The 14,218-nt window shown below is 42.5% G+C and overlaps 1 protein-coding gene across 4 annotated transcripts in view; it reads right to left on the bottom strand.

Moving 5' to 3' along the window:
• Creb5 (cAMP responsive element binding protein 5) overlaps positions 1-14,218 on the bottom strand; it is a 401,568-nt gene that overhangs the window by 289,312 nt on the left and 98,038 nt on the right. For all 4 annotated transcript variants that reach the window (XM_087658727.1, NM_001446953.1, XM_087658729.1 and 1 more), the window contains 1 exon segment: positions 5,178-5,299. In XM_087658727.1, coding sequence (XP_087514853.1) covers positions 5,178-5,299 — 122 coding nt within the window.

Raw genomic sequence — 14,218 nt, 5'->3', positions numbered from 1 at the left:
GCCCCCACTGAGCTGAGATGCAAGATCTTAAGACTCTAGCTTGTTTTTTCCTTCATGTGTGAAAGAGTCAATGCCCTCTAGGGATAGACTGCACTTTTTATCATTTGAGAAGGAATTCTAGAGCAGGGAAATGTCCCGATTTGCTATTTGTGCATCAGCATAATGAGCCGCATTGAGGTCCTATGGGAAAATCCCAAAGCACAGCGCGTGCACACTGTGTTTCTTATCTGGGGGTCTTTAACCATGTTAGGCTGTAACATTATATTTCTCTCAGTAGGACAAAGGATTTCTAGACCCTTTGACAGATTGTCCTTCTTATTCTCATTCTCTCTCTCTCTCTCTCTCTCTCTCTCTCTCTCTCTCTCACACACACACACACACACACACACACACCACATGTAAACATGTACAGAAACCATGCGTTCACATAACATGTAAAACAACTACTTGCACATCACATGCAAAACTGCTGCTATGTCAAGAGTAGATGCCTGCTTCTGTATTACTCAGATTCTTTTCTAGAAAGGAATTAAATGTAAAAGGTCTTCTTTATCCAAAAAACAAAACAACAAAAACAAAACAGAAAAAAACTTTTTATTTTTCCTTTCTTCTGACCTTGATCACAAAACCAGCACCCCACCTTTCTCCTCAGAATGTCTGAGGCAGCTGTCCCTCAGTCTGACTCTTCCTGACTCAGTTTCCCCGGAGTTGAATGAGGCAGGAATTGGAGAGCTTGGGAAGACTGCCCAAGTCCATGCTTAGACGTCTGCTTCCCATCCAACGCTGTCAGAAGGGATTCCCTTCCATCTCATGGAGTGGAACATCAACTTCTCCTCAACCTGTTCTGAAAAGCCTGCACTCTCTTTAAACCTCCTCTTCCTCTTACTTCCAGTATATTCTACCAGCAGAACCACTGCCTCTGTCCTTAACAATGTACTCAGTTCCTAGCATGTCCGCTGTCTCTAATTTGGACTCATGTGCTTCCAACACTAACCTAGACTTTTTTTCTCAATTCTTCCTTACACACTTTCCTTTCTGCCTCCAACCATTGGCTTTCTGCTCAGCAGTCCAGGTGACATTTTAAAGCATTACGTCAGGCCCTGCCACTTCTCTGCGCAGAATCACCCTATGGGTCCTCATCTCATTTAGAGTCAGAGTCAAAACTGAACACTCCAAATGGCCTGCATCACCTTCGTCCTCCTGGGCCGACCGACCTTCCCACACTGGCTCTCTAGAGCACCGTTCCCTGGCTGTAGCTCTCTTCATGACTTCTCCAACACACTCCATCACTCAGCTTCAGGCCTTCACACATAGTCTCTGTTCTCACAAGTCATTTTCTCTGGCTCAGGTCTTCCACTTGGGTCTCTAGGTTCCCTGGGTCGGGATGTCTTCTCTGACCACACCCAGTCCTTCCTGAGCTCCTTGGCAGCTGCACTGAACTCCTTAGCACATCATGGGGGATAAGGCATTGTCTGTGCTGGCTATTTGTTTTTAATCATTTGTGTGTTTGTTTTAATCACTTGCATCCATTGGTGTCTTCATCAGTGCTTTGGGCAGTACCTGGTATATTGCAGTCACCCTAAAACATTTCCTGATGAAACCTGATGCACAGGCTTCGGGGCACAGGCTGCTGAGGGCTAAGTCGTGGGCAAGCTGAGCTTTGCAATGCCTGCTAGAGCGTTAGAACATGCTTACAGAGTTAGAGATTTCTTACAGGGGAGTTACAAGGCATGAGCTTATGTTAGTATCAAAAACAGAGCTCATCATGGAGACTGGAATTTGCCGTATAATATTGATATGGACACTAGGGTCTTCTGCCCCTGGCTGTGACCTGCTCTAACCTTTCAAACCATGTACTGAGACTGTTTTGAAAAAGGACATCAGAATTAAAGGCAGTGGGCACCCAGACTAATAAGCATCCACCCTACCTGCCTGCTCTCTCGAGTCTCTAACCCTACAGCTAGAAATGTTAAGAAGAGGTGTCAGACCATTAAAAACCAATTCCCCAAATGAGTAAACACGCCCTTTTATAGAACTTTAGTGATGAGCCAATTTAAGTACTTTATTAAAAGACTCGGACAAAGAGTGGGCAGGGGAGATGGCATACAAGCCTGAGGACCTGAATTGAGATGCCTAGTACTTAATGTAAGAGCCAGGTATGACATGTTCACCCATATGAACACATGCATGCATGCATGCATACATACGTACATGCATACATGCATACATACGTACATAATACATACATACATACATACATCAGAGAGAGAGAGAACAGCAGATATGAGTGCGTTTGGGAAAGTAGGAACAGGAGATAGAGATAGAGATAGATATAGAGAGAGAGAGAGAGAGAGAGAGAGAGAGAGAGAGAGCTTTCCTCTCAGATAAAGAAATCAGAAAACCCTTTAGGTGTAGAATAAAGGTGAAACAATTGGAGTGAGGGATATATCTCAAGGGCAGAATGCTTTCCCGTCACCTCTAGCACTGAGGAGAAGAAGGTTGCTGAAAATGAAACTAGTGGCTGAATGTACAGCAGAGGGAAGGAGAAGAGGATAACTGGGAAACCATAAGGAATGCAGTGAGCGTGGCCTTTACTGGCTCTGCTTTTTTTTTTTTTTTTTTTTTTTTGGTTCTTTTTTTCCGGAGCTGGGGACCGAACCCAGGGCCTTGCGCTTCCTAGGTAAGCGCTCTACCACTGAGCTAAATCCCCAACCCCCCCGGCTCTGCTTTTTTAAGCGGGCTGCTTTAGGCTGCAGGGATGCGAATGGCCCCAGGATGGCAGTCCAGGAAGAGGGTGAAAGCTCACTACCAGATTGGGTAGGATGCTGCATCTGTGCCTTCCTCACCCAGTGGTTCTAAAGCCATGCGGGGGGTAAGCCACCAGCACAGCCGTTTTGCTGCTTCATGAATCATAGTGCCTAAGACACTGGGGAGAGGACTCCTCGTGTTGTGATGACCACCCATGGCTGGATTTGGTGCTTGTGGCTCAAACCAAACAAAGGAAGAGGGAGCCTCAACAAACAGAATGTAGCCTGGCTCCCAGTGCTTGCTATGGTGTCCTGAGGGGCTGTCTTCAGGCTCCTCTCCACCCCTCCACCGCACCCCATGGCAATGAGCAACATTTGGACAGGAGAAAACATTATCCTGGCCTCATCAAAATCTTCTGCTCAGTGATGTTTAGTTCATTTGTTTAGTCTACTTTTTTTTAATTTTAAGGAGTTCGTGCCTTTTTAACTGTAAAGCGATTCGCCAAAACACATATAGCATGAAAATATTTTTTGTTTAATTAGAAATCAGGACCAGAGGAAATATAAACTAGAACTGAAAGTCTAGTAGACGGAGGAAGTAAAATGTTACTCATTATCGCGGTCTAAAGAGCCGTCCAAGTTTAGCAGCACCCCCAGATTTGCGATAATCTAGCAGTCACAGCGAAAAGAGAAACACAACCAGTACATGCGTCCCGTGGCCACAAGCAGAAAATGCTCGAGTTCCTCAGGGGAAGCAAACCATTTCCTGGAATTCAGACCTGTAAGAACAGCTTGCAGAAGGCTTCACTTGGGGAGTCGTGAATAACTCACCAGGAGCATGCCTCAAGCCACACCCCCATCCCCAACCGAGGCTGCGTGGAACTGTTCCTGTTCCTGGTAAAAGACCTTTAAGAAAATCAGGGGCATGCGCTTACAGCCCAGTCTATCAGAAAGAGTACGAAGACAGCATTGGCCATGTGCATCTTTTTCTTAATCTAAGAAGCCCACTTTGACTCTCTTTGGAAAACGAATAATGACTATTTCTCAAACAGTCTTCTATGTATACAGATTGATCAAAAGAATTGATCCAGCAAAGGGAATTTACTGTATGGGAGGGACTCCCTGATTCCCCCTCGCTACTCTCTGGGTTTTTAAGTTTCTCTGCTCTGCAGTGATACGCAGGCACATCTTCTAGTTTTCTGTAAAGTGTTTCTGAGACTGAGCGCTCAGGACTTCATGCTTTGCCTCACAAAGAACAGCAGATATGAGCGCGTTTGGGAAAGTAGGAACAGGAGAGAGAGGGAAGTTTATTATAAATAGAGTGAGCTGCTTGCGACCGTACCCTGTGTCACGTACTTTACTAAAGCAGGGCAGCTTAGTCACCGTGAGCCAGCCCCGAGCTAGCAAGACGTGTGAAGGGGACACGAAGACCGGATGGAGAAGGATTGCTATAATTTCATATGTGGAGTAAGAGTCAAAGGTTTGGAAACAGAAAATTATCAAAGCCCTTTAAAACTTCTTTTCCAGTTAGAGCAGATGTAATTAATTTCAGGTCACACCACACCTAGCTGGTCGTTCCCGTTATCCATCTTCCACATTTTACATATTTATCCATGCATGGACTGTGTCTCACATGTTCAGCTCACTGTGTGGATTCAGTGACAGCCTATGACCGTAACAAAGAGTTCATGAAAAGCAATCTTGTCAAATTTACCTGTGAGCCTACCTCCTTTCCCTAATCTTGTGAGTAGATTTTAAAATTCTACCAAAATTTTAAAATACAAGGACAAAATATATAGACAAATATGTGGACAAAAAGAACCCGAAGGATTCCACCAAGCGATCGTAGTTGTAGCTAGCCTGTTTGTCTCACCAACAACGTAGGTAACATGACCAGGAAGTGGTTACACATTGGGTAGAGAACAAGCAGAGATTATGGGAGAACAAACAGTTGCAAGCAGGACCTAAATCAGATGAAAATCCTCTTCCCTGACCTTTTCTCATACCTTAGCCTGGTCTCTTCTGAACACACAATCTATGCAAGACCTGCTGTTAAATGGTTGAGGGTGAATTCATTAGGCATAGCCTTAAGAAAAAGGTAATATGTTTCTAAACCTTGGATTCCATGTTTCAGACACTCACTTCTCCAGGATTAATCTGAGCTCTGCATGCTATCACAATCAGAGATACATCACTGTAAAAGAAACAAAGTTTCATAGACACCCACAAATCTTGGAAATACTACTACAGACAGGCATGGCGGCACACACCTGCAATCCCAGTGTTTGTGAGAGCAACAGCCTGAAGTACTTAGCAGGATCTTGTCTCAAGACACTGATCTAAGACCATTTGGACACAGTTTGCAGTGCCAGACATTTTCTGCACGGTGCTGGGGGGCCACACCTCCAGTGTCCACCCGGGGCCACCTACCCTCTTGCTGCTCTCTTCCTCTTGAGCCTTCCTGAACTCGTGCTCAAAGGAGCAGTCCAGCTCGCTGAAGAGACCCACCTCCTCACAGTTCTTCAGGAATCTTGTTGGCGTTGGAGTCTGATCTGAAAGCAGAGGCCAGAGATCAATAATGGAAATTTTCCTCAAATGCACTGTAAATGGAACCAAATTCGTGCACACTCCCCCATCACCTTAACATGGTGCCTGCTGACAGTCTCCCAGCCCTTTAACCACAATGGCCATGTGGAAGGAAAAAAAAAAGCACTGGAAAAAAGATAGCCATATATAAGGAAAAAAAAAGCACTGGAAAAAAGATAGCCATATATAAGGACTTCCCAGTGCTCCAGAGGTCACCCCCACCCTCACCCTTGGACAATAGTAAGCATTCTTGTCCTCTATATCTGGAGGCAATGCCATCTGAATATACATCACCAGGTGAATGGGGAATGAGCCTTTGAATTTTAAGTGGTAAAAAATAACTTAGCTAAAATCAAGCCAGAAGATCTATGCCATTCTCAAACTTGACTTCAGGAGTCTGGTAAGAGAATGAGGGTATATTTTTATAGAAAACAGAAAGAAGCAAACAGGCCTGCTAATTCCTCCTTCCTAACGCAGAAAGTAGCCCAGCCATCTTATCTCCTGAGAACCAGAGACGGATGATGAGAGGCTCCAAGTCAAACACGTTCAACTGCCACTTTTATCAAACATGTCGTTATTGATTTTATTTTCCTTTGCTGTAGACAAAGGAATGTTCTGCAAATGCTCTCTAAAAGGAAAGGAATTTCTTTCATAGTCTGGACTTTCTACAGAGCTTACTCTTTAGGAAACTGAAGGAGCTGAAGCCATGATCTGTGGGTGCAACATTTGCAGTCTATGTATTATTTCACATCCATGTACTCACAAGACCCTAGAGAGTAAGTAAGGCAGAATTACAGGTTTGTAGTCCCCAAATGGGGCCACCTTCCTTCAGATTAGGTACTCCCCAGTCTAAGAAGGACTGAAACATCCACATTTTGGTCTTCCTTCTTCTTGAGCTTCATATGCTTCTTGGGTATTCTGAGCTTATATCCACTTATCAGTGAGTGCATACCATGTGTGTTTTTCTATGATTGGGTTACCTCACTCAGGATGATATTTTCTAATTCCATCCATTTGCCTAAGGATTTCATGTAGTCACTGTTTTTAATAGCTGAGTAATACTCCATTGTGTAAATCTAACACATTTTCTGTATACACTCCTCTATTGAAGGACATCTGGGTTCTTTCCAGCTTTTGGCTATTACAAATGAGGCTGCTATGAATATAGTGGAGCATGTGTCCTTGTTATATGCTGGAGCATCTTTTGGGTATATGCCCAGAATAGCTGTGTCCTCAAGTAGCACTACATTCAATTTTCTGAGGAACTGTCAGACTAATTTCCACAGTGGTTGTACCAGCTTGCAATCCCACCAACAATGGAGGAGTATTTCTTTTTCTCCACATACTCGCTAGCATCTGCTGTTACCCAAGTTTTTGATCTTAGTCATTCTGACTGGTGTGAGGTAGAATCTTAGGGTCGTTTTGATTTGCATTTCCCTGATGACTAAGGGCATTGAACATTTCTTTAGGTGCTTCTCGGCTGTTCAATATTCCTCAGTTGAGAATTCTTTGTTTAGCTGTGTACCCCATTCTTTAATAGAGTTATTTGGTTCTCTGGAGTCTAATTTCTTGAGTTCTTTGTATATATTAGATATTAGTCCTCTATCGGATGTAGGATTGGTAAAGATCTTTTTCCAATCTGTTGGTTGCCGGTTTTGTCCTATTGACAGTGTCCTTTGCCTTACAGAAGCTTTGCAGTTTTATGAGGTCCCATTTCTCAATTCTTGATCTTATAACATAGACCATTGGTGTTCTGTTCAGGAAATTTTCCCCTGTGCCCATGTGTTCAAGTCTCTTCCCCACTTTTCCTTCTATTAGTTTAAGTGTATTTGGTTTTATGTGGTGGTCCTTGATGCACTTGGACTTGTGCTTTGTACAAGGAGATAAGAATGAATTGATTTACATTCTTCTACATGCTGACTGCCAGTTGAACCAGCCCCATTTGTTGAAAATGCTGTTTTTTTCTCCCCTCTCGATGGTTTTAGCTCCTTTGTCGAAGATCAACTGACCATAGGTGTGTGGGTTCATTTCTGGGTCTTCAATTCTATTCTATTGATCTACCTGCCTGTTTCTGTACCAATACTATGCAGTTTTTAATCACAATTGCTCTGTAATACTGCTTGAGGTAGGGATAGTGATTCCCCCCAGAAGTTCTTTTATTGTTCAGTATAGTTTTCACTATCCTGGGCTTTTTGTTCTTCCAAGTGAATTTGCAAATTGCTCCTCTTAACTCTATGAAGAATTGAGTTGGAATTTTGATGGGGGTTTCATTGACTCTGTAGATTGCTTTCGGCAAGATGACCATTTTTACTATATTAATCCTGCCAATCCAAGAGCATGGGAGATCTTTAGGTTCCAAAGGTTAAGGATGCTATGTCTTCTAATCGTAGCTTAGCTTCAAAAGCCATTGCCCACAGAACCAAGCAATATATGACTATGGAAAGGAGAGTCGCAGAGAACCACCAGAAACTAGTAACTGGGGCAGCAATAAGACCCAGAGCTATACATAGGGTTTCTGAATAGGAGGTGTAGATAGGGAAGTCAAGTGTAAGAAGATGGAGATGTGTGCATTGTCTGCTGGGCACTGATCCCTCCACCGGGCATCTCTTGCTGGGCATGACGCAGAGCACTTCCCTTACATCTTAGCAATATTCCAAAAACCCTGCCAGGCAAGCATTATTTCTCCTGTCCTATTTATGAAGAAACCAATTTTTGTCCCAGACCTGACGTGTAAATTGAGTGTATAATTTTATTGGTAATTAATCATTTTATCAGTTCCCGAATTTTCGGTGTGCAGTCATCCTTGGGATCCTGCATGTCCTTTATACAATGCCCTTCACTTAAAGCCTCCCTTCTTTGTCAGGCGCTAAGAATGTTTCAGAGGAAACACGCTGCCCCTGCTCATCACAGGAGTTCACCATTTTACCAGGTCTTGCTTTCCCCGTGCTTCTTTTGGGAGATGAAGGGTTGAGGTTGAGGACCATTGTCAAGTGCATGTATCAGTCAGATATGGTATCAGCAAGAGAAATACCCCCCCAAAAAAAAAGAGCAGACGGAGCTCTTTCAGTAAATAACAGCTTAGATGAGACCACACCTTGTAGACTTATAAAAACTAGTTTCAACAGAAAAACGAACTGAGATTAAGTGTTTAAGGTTACACCAGCAGTATCCTTAAAGCTTGAGGTGTTGGGAGATGGCCCATGACAATTATCACAGGTGATAGAAGAGGGGAACAGGCTCCAAGCAAAGCTAAGAGATTTTTTTTCTTCTACTCTTAAGCAAGGGATCTTCAGATACTGCTGCATACCTACACACAAAGGAGGTGGCAGTGGTCATGGCACTGCCCATCTTCTGAGCCTCTTTACCAATACATTTAAAACCCGGGGAACAACTAGGCTCATGCATAGCAAAGGCAGTGGCTTCCCTCCTCTCTGAATGAGATGGCCCAGAGGGAGATGCTTGAGCTGTTACCAAGTGTGATTCTCTCTGCTGAATGATATCCAAATACCCATGTTCTCATTTGAAATATGCAAGACATGCCGTTCCAAAGTTTTGATTCATCTCGTTGAATGAGGTACTCTTTCCAGTTACAACAGAAACCAGTGAATGCAACCTCACTTTCATTTAACATTTGTTGGACTGAGTACAGGACCTCTTAGTAATCTTTGATCTCTTATCCTACCAGGTTGAAGTAAGCCAGGAAATGTACGAATGCTCAAAGAGGGAATAGGCCAACCTTTCAGCTGCTTCAAACAGACAGACAGACAGAAAGGTTTCACTGCTGTGAATGCTTTAGTCAAATAATTATCTCTCCCAGAATCCCTTAAACTTAGTGGGTAAAACCCATAGCTGTAAAGTAAGTGTGCATAATCCTCTCCTTACTTAGATCCAGAACATTAGGCAGCCATAGCTGCAGTGTCTCCTGTACCCTGGATGTGCTTTTCTGGCGACTACTGCAGTGCGTTCAGTCAGTGGAGACAAGCAACCCTGAGGATGTGCTGGAACTGGTTTTCTTAGGAACTGAGCTGAGCACTTAAGACTTTAGGCTCGCCTTTCATTAGGCACTTCAGCAAAGAACACCCAAATAAGAGACAGGATAACCTCTGACCTTTTGAACTTGCACTTCACCACTTCACCCATGCTTTCCAAGACCACTCTTATCACCTAGATGGATGCTGCAAAAACCCCTGCAGCTTAAACAGCACCCGGGGTTCCAGGGAGCCTCAAAGCACCAGGCAAAGAGGAGAAGAAAATGTCGATCACTTCTTTTACTGTCCTAACAAAATCCTGCTGTTTGCTACAACATGGACAGATCTGGAAAGAGCTGAGCTAAACCAGCACAATAGAAACACATTTACATGCATTTGTGAGAGCTTAAAAACTTAATTTTATGTAGGTAGAGAATAGAGGACTCACTACCACAGGCTGAGGAGTGTGGGGCAGAGAGGGGTAAGGAATGATTACTGGGTACGGGGGCGATGGGAGGAGGTCTCAGGGGTGTATGACTGGGCCAGAGCGATAGCATCTAATCTACTGCACCATAAGATAACTGTGGCTGTGAATAACTGAATACCACATGACAGCTTTAGAATATCCTCTACACAAAGAAAGAATAAATGTTCAGTGTAATGGGTCGATCGACTGCCTTGGTCTGATCAATGCACATCATGTTGGTACATGCATTGAAATATCATGTCATATAGTATCGTATGAATATGTGTAACTTGCTTGCATCAATGCAATGTCTTCAATTAAGTTTTTAAATGTTAACACCAAAGGGGATTAACTTTTTTCTCTTTGCAGTTTATCATGTTCTAGTCTCTAGATCCTTTGTTGAATGTTTCTTAAGAAAGACTGTGCTGTTTACCTTACATGGAAGGAATCTAAGGAGTTGGCCTCGAGATCTAGAAATTTACCTACCAGTTACACGAGTAAATTCTGTCAGCTTTATCAGCAGGGCAGATGATAAGGAAGTACACACCCACCATTGCTTTAAAAAGCAGTTCTCAAGTTTCCATAAGGAACTGGAAAGAGCGATCTGTTGGTAAAGTACTTCCGTTGAAAGCACAAGGGCATACATTCAATCTGCTGCACCCCGTAAAAAAGCCATGCATGGTGGTACATGCTTGGAATCCCAATCCTGGAAAGGAAAAATACAAGTAGATGCTGGAGGCTTGCTGACCGCTAGCCTAGCTGATTTGGTTAGTCCCAAACAAATGAGAGACTATATTACTCAAGGGAGAAAGAGAAAAAGAAAAAGGAAAGGGAAAATATATCCACTTATTTTTAGTGCTTGAGGAATGATACCTGGGGTTTTCTTCTGTCTTCCACATGCACATACACACACTGCAAAGTTTTTCACTCACTATTTTTCCATCTGTCTGTCTGTCTTCGTCTCTCTATCTCTCTGTCTCTCTCTGTCTACCTGTCTGTCTTTCTCTCCCTCTCTAGCTCTACTTGTCTCTGTTTCTATCTATCTCTGACTCTGTGTCTCTGTGTCTCTCTGTCTCTGTCTCTCTGTCTGTCTATGTCTGTCTGTCTCTGTGTTTGTGTCTGTGTCTGTCTGTCTGTCTGTCTGTCTGTCTGTCTCTCTCTCTCTCTCTCTCTCTCTCTCTCTCTCTCTTTCTCTCCTATCAGTTTATAGTCATGCTATGTATCATTCCCAACAAGTTTGATCACTCCAAGGTGGTCCTAGACAGCACACACAAAGCTAAATTCACAAGTCAATAAAAGTTGCTACCTCATTTTGTTCCCGGGTTGTATATAAATCACATACCTGTCTGTTTTATTTCCTCAACCACTAAAAACAAAAGAAATGATCAACTGAAGGAAGGATGTGCAGAGGACAGAAGACATGGGATGTGTGAAAGAAGAATGTTGGCCCTGAGAGACACTTTCGCCTTGACTTGGGTACTCACACCTTTCCATGTTATCACCTGTGACCTATCTGAAGGATTAGATGATGTCAAGCAATTTTGCATCATTTGCATCATTGATCATTTGTTAGTGATCACTAATATATGAAGTCATCGGCACCTACATGTGATGTACATACATATACACATAAATGGTATGTGTCTCTATAGCTAATTTGAATTTATGGCCATTAAAGTCAAGTTTTTTTAAAGAAATATATCACAATTATTTTTACAATACAATGTGGCTTGGTAGAATTCCCCAAAAAAGTGGCTTACAGGCATGAAGAGATAGCTCAGAGGTTGAAAGTACTAGGTGACCTTCCAGAGGATTCAGGTTCAATTCCCAGGACCCACATGGTGGCTCACAATCATCAATGAATCCAATGTCCGGCGTCTGAGGCCCTCTGCTGGTTCATGTACACCAGGCCTATATATGCTGTATAGACATACATGTAAACTAAACATCTATGGACATAAAAATAAATAAAATTTTAGAAAGAAGGTGGCTCAAATCAGTAGCAGAAACTTTAAAATTATATCTCTTTTAGTATAGTATATAGTTGAAAGGTGAGGCAATTTTATATATGTTTTTAACTTTTATAATCACATTTCTCTCTTGAATGTTCATTAATGCCTTTATTAAAATTTTTAAACTTAGCTCCTATCTGCCTTTTAATAAAGATATACTTGGAAGAGTTCACATTAAATGAACTTTCAGATTCATATTCTTATAGAAGGAATGGCCAGGAACATCTAGAGAATTGTATGGAGTTCAACAAGACTTCTTTCTGGCAATTGATGTGCCTCCTTCGTGGACTACACAGGAGCAGGACACCCTATCGTCAACAATGACATTGCTGTCTTGTCTCTTTCCCCAAGGACAGTGCCATTACAAAGCAAGCCAGGGTGTATCTGATTTTAGACAATATTCGTGGCATACAAGAAAAAAATCATTCTGGCTGAGGTGATTCTTTGCAGAGTGAAACCTCATCACACTCTTGATTCAGTTACTGGCAACATGAAGAACTGGTAGACCAGATGGCCTTGCCAGTGCCTATGAGTCTATGGAAAATTCTGTTGGTGAGAGCATCTCCTGCAGCCTATGCTTATTAGTTTTAAAAGGCTTCAAAGTCGACTTAACCTAAACAAGTACATCTTCCAGACAGATTCACTACCAACCATGGATCCCAAGTGCTCAAAAACAATTGGGCCATAAGTCCACTTTGCTTTGAGGTACTGAGGTGACACAAGGGTTATTTACATCATTACACTACAAATCGCCAGTTGAGGGAATAAAAGATAGGAGGTGATTTTATTACCATAATGTGCCCTAAATGGAGGAAGCTAAAGCCCTATATTCCCACTTGTCCTTAATTGTATGAGTTCTCCTATATGTTTTGTTCAAAGGGGTCCACTTCCAGGTTAAACAGAACATGAGTGAGTTTTTCTTATAAAAAAAAAACAATAAAATTCTACAGAACAAGGCCTCAATTCATTTCTGTGAATGATTCAAAAGTCTATATGTCTTGGCCAGCTAGAAACATGGATGAGAAACTGACAGCCCCCACAAATGCCCAAAGGCACCAGTCTCCTCCTGTCCACAGAGAATGAGACAATATGACTTTCGAACACGTCTCTGTGTACCTTGAATCATTCATACGTTAAAATCTCCTCCTATGCTTTCACTATGTATGCCACTGGAGGGCTCAGGGCTAAGTTGCTCATAGAAGAAAAGGCAGTCCTTAGACTGACAAAATTTAGCTTAGAGTAGAACCGGAACTTAGCACATAACTCATGGTCTGGATGTGCAGTAAGAAAATGACAACGGATTTTGAAAACCACTCATTTGGGCCATTTCATCATATGGAAAGGGCATGAGGATTAAAGAACACAATGTTTACACACATAAGGCACAGTGGCAATATGGGCCACACATAGGGCTGGGCAATATGGTAGCTATCACTATTGGGCTCTCTTCTGGCATAGGTCATGCTTGCCAGCTTGTATGCCATAAAACTTCAATTCGCTCTGAGAAATTACTAGCAAATTACTTTGTTGTGTATTTGCAGGTGTTTGATTTGTGACTCCGCTGTGTCACTTTTTTTAAATCACAGCTTATTTTAAAGGTGACTTGAAGTGAAATGGCATCTTCTCTTTGGCAAATTCATGAAAATGTCCATGAATTATTGAGTAGAGTTTTCTTCAAAGAGCCCTGAGCAATGATTTGGGGCTCTTTGGATAAACTTGATCAACTTTTTGCAGACAAATCCTGCATTTCATTAAATCACATTCTTTCTTTACAATGAGAATTAGTTACCAAGTCTAAATTTAAGCGATAGGCCCTGATTCTAGACTCTCTACAGAGATGCACTTGAGTCTCCAATGGCTATGTCATCATTTACACCACAAGAGGAGTGCAGAGAATCAGGGAAGGAAGATAAGAGGAGGAAGTCAGTTTTGGCTTCTCTTTGTCTCCACTCCACATACAGCTGGCTGTGCCACATCTGTCCTGTTACTTTACATCCCCAGAAATGGGCTTACAAACATGAAACTTGCCTCACACATTACCACCATATTTTAAAGTCAGGAGAAAGGACTTGTTAGCACATACCATTAGTCATCAGATCTTGACACAAAGACTAAGGCTTGTTGTGGTCACCCACCCTCAGGTGGCCTACTGTCACATTGCCAAACTTCACGGCACTTGTCACTAAGTGATCTTTCCTTCCTCACTTATGTAGGCTGTTTAGTGGTTGAGTACCAGCTCTTTTCCTCCATAGCCCACTTGAGAGTGGTAAGCACCATGTGCTGGATGTCTACCATGGGCACTGTAAAATCTTGATAAACACTCAATAGATGTTGAATGAATGAGGAGGTGGTAGAGATGGGCTGCTTGTATTTTCTCCTCATATCTGGGCTGTGCCTGTCTTAACTTTATTAATGGTGTGACAATGTCTAGTCATGGGG

This window comes from Rattus norvegicus, chromosome 4 (genome assembly GCF_021556685.1).
Source record: "Rattus norvegicus strain SHRSP/BbbUtx chromosome 4, alternate assembly SHRSP_T2T, whole genome shotgun sequence".
Lineage (NCBI taxonomy): Eukaryota > Metazoa > Chordata > Mammalia > Rodentia > Muridae > Rattus > Rattus norvegicus.
This window is presented reverse-complemented; position numbering and strand designations above follow the sequence as displayed.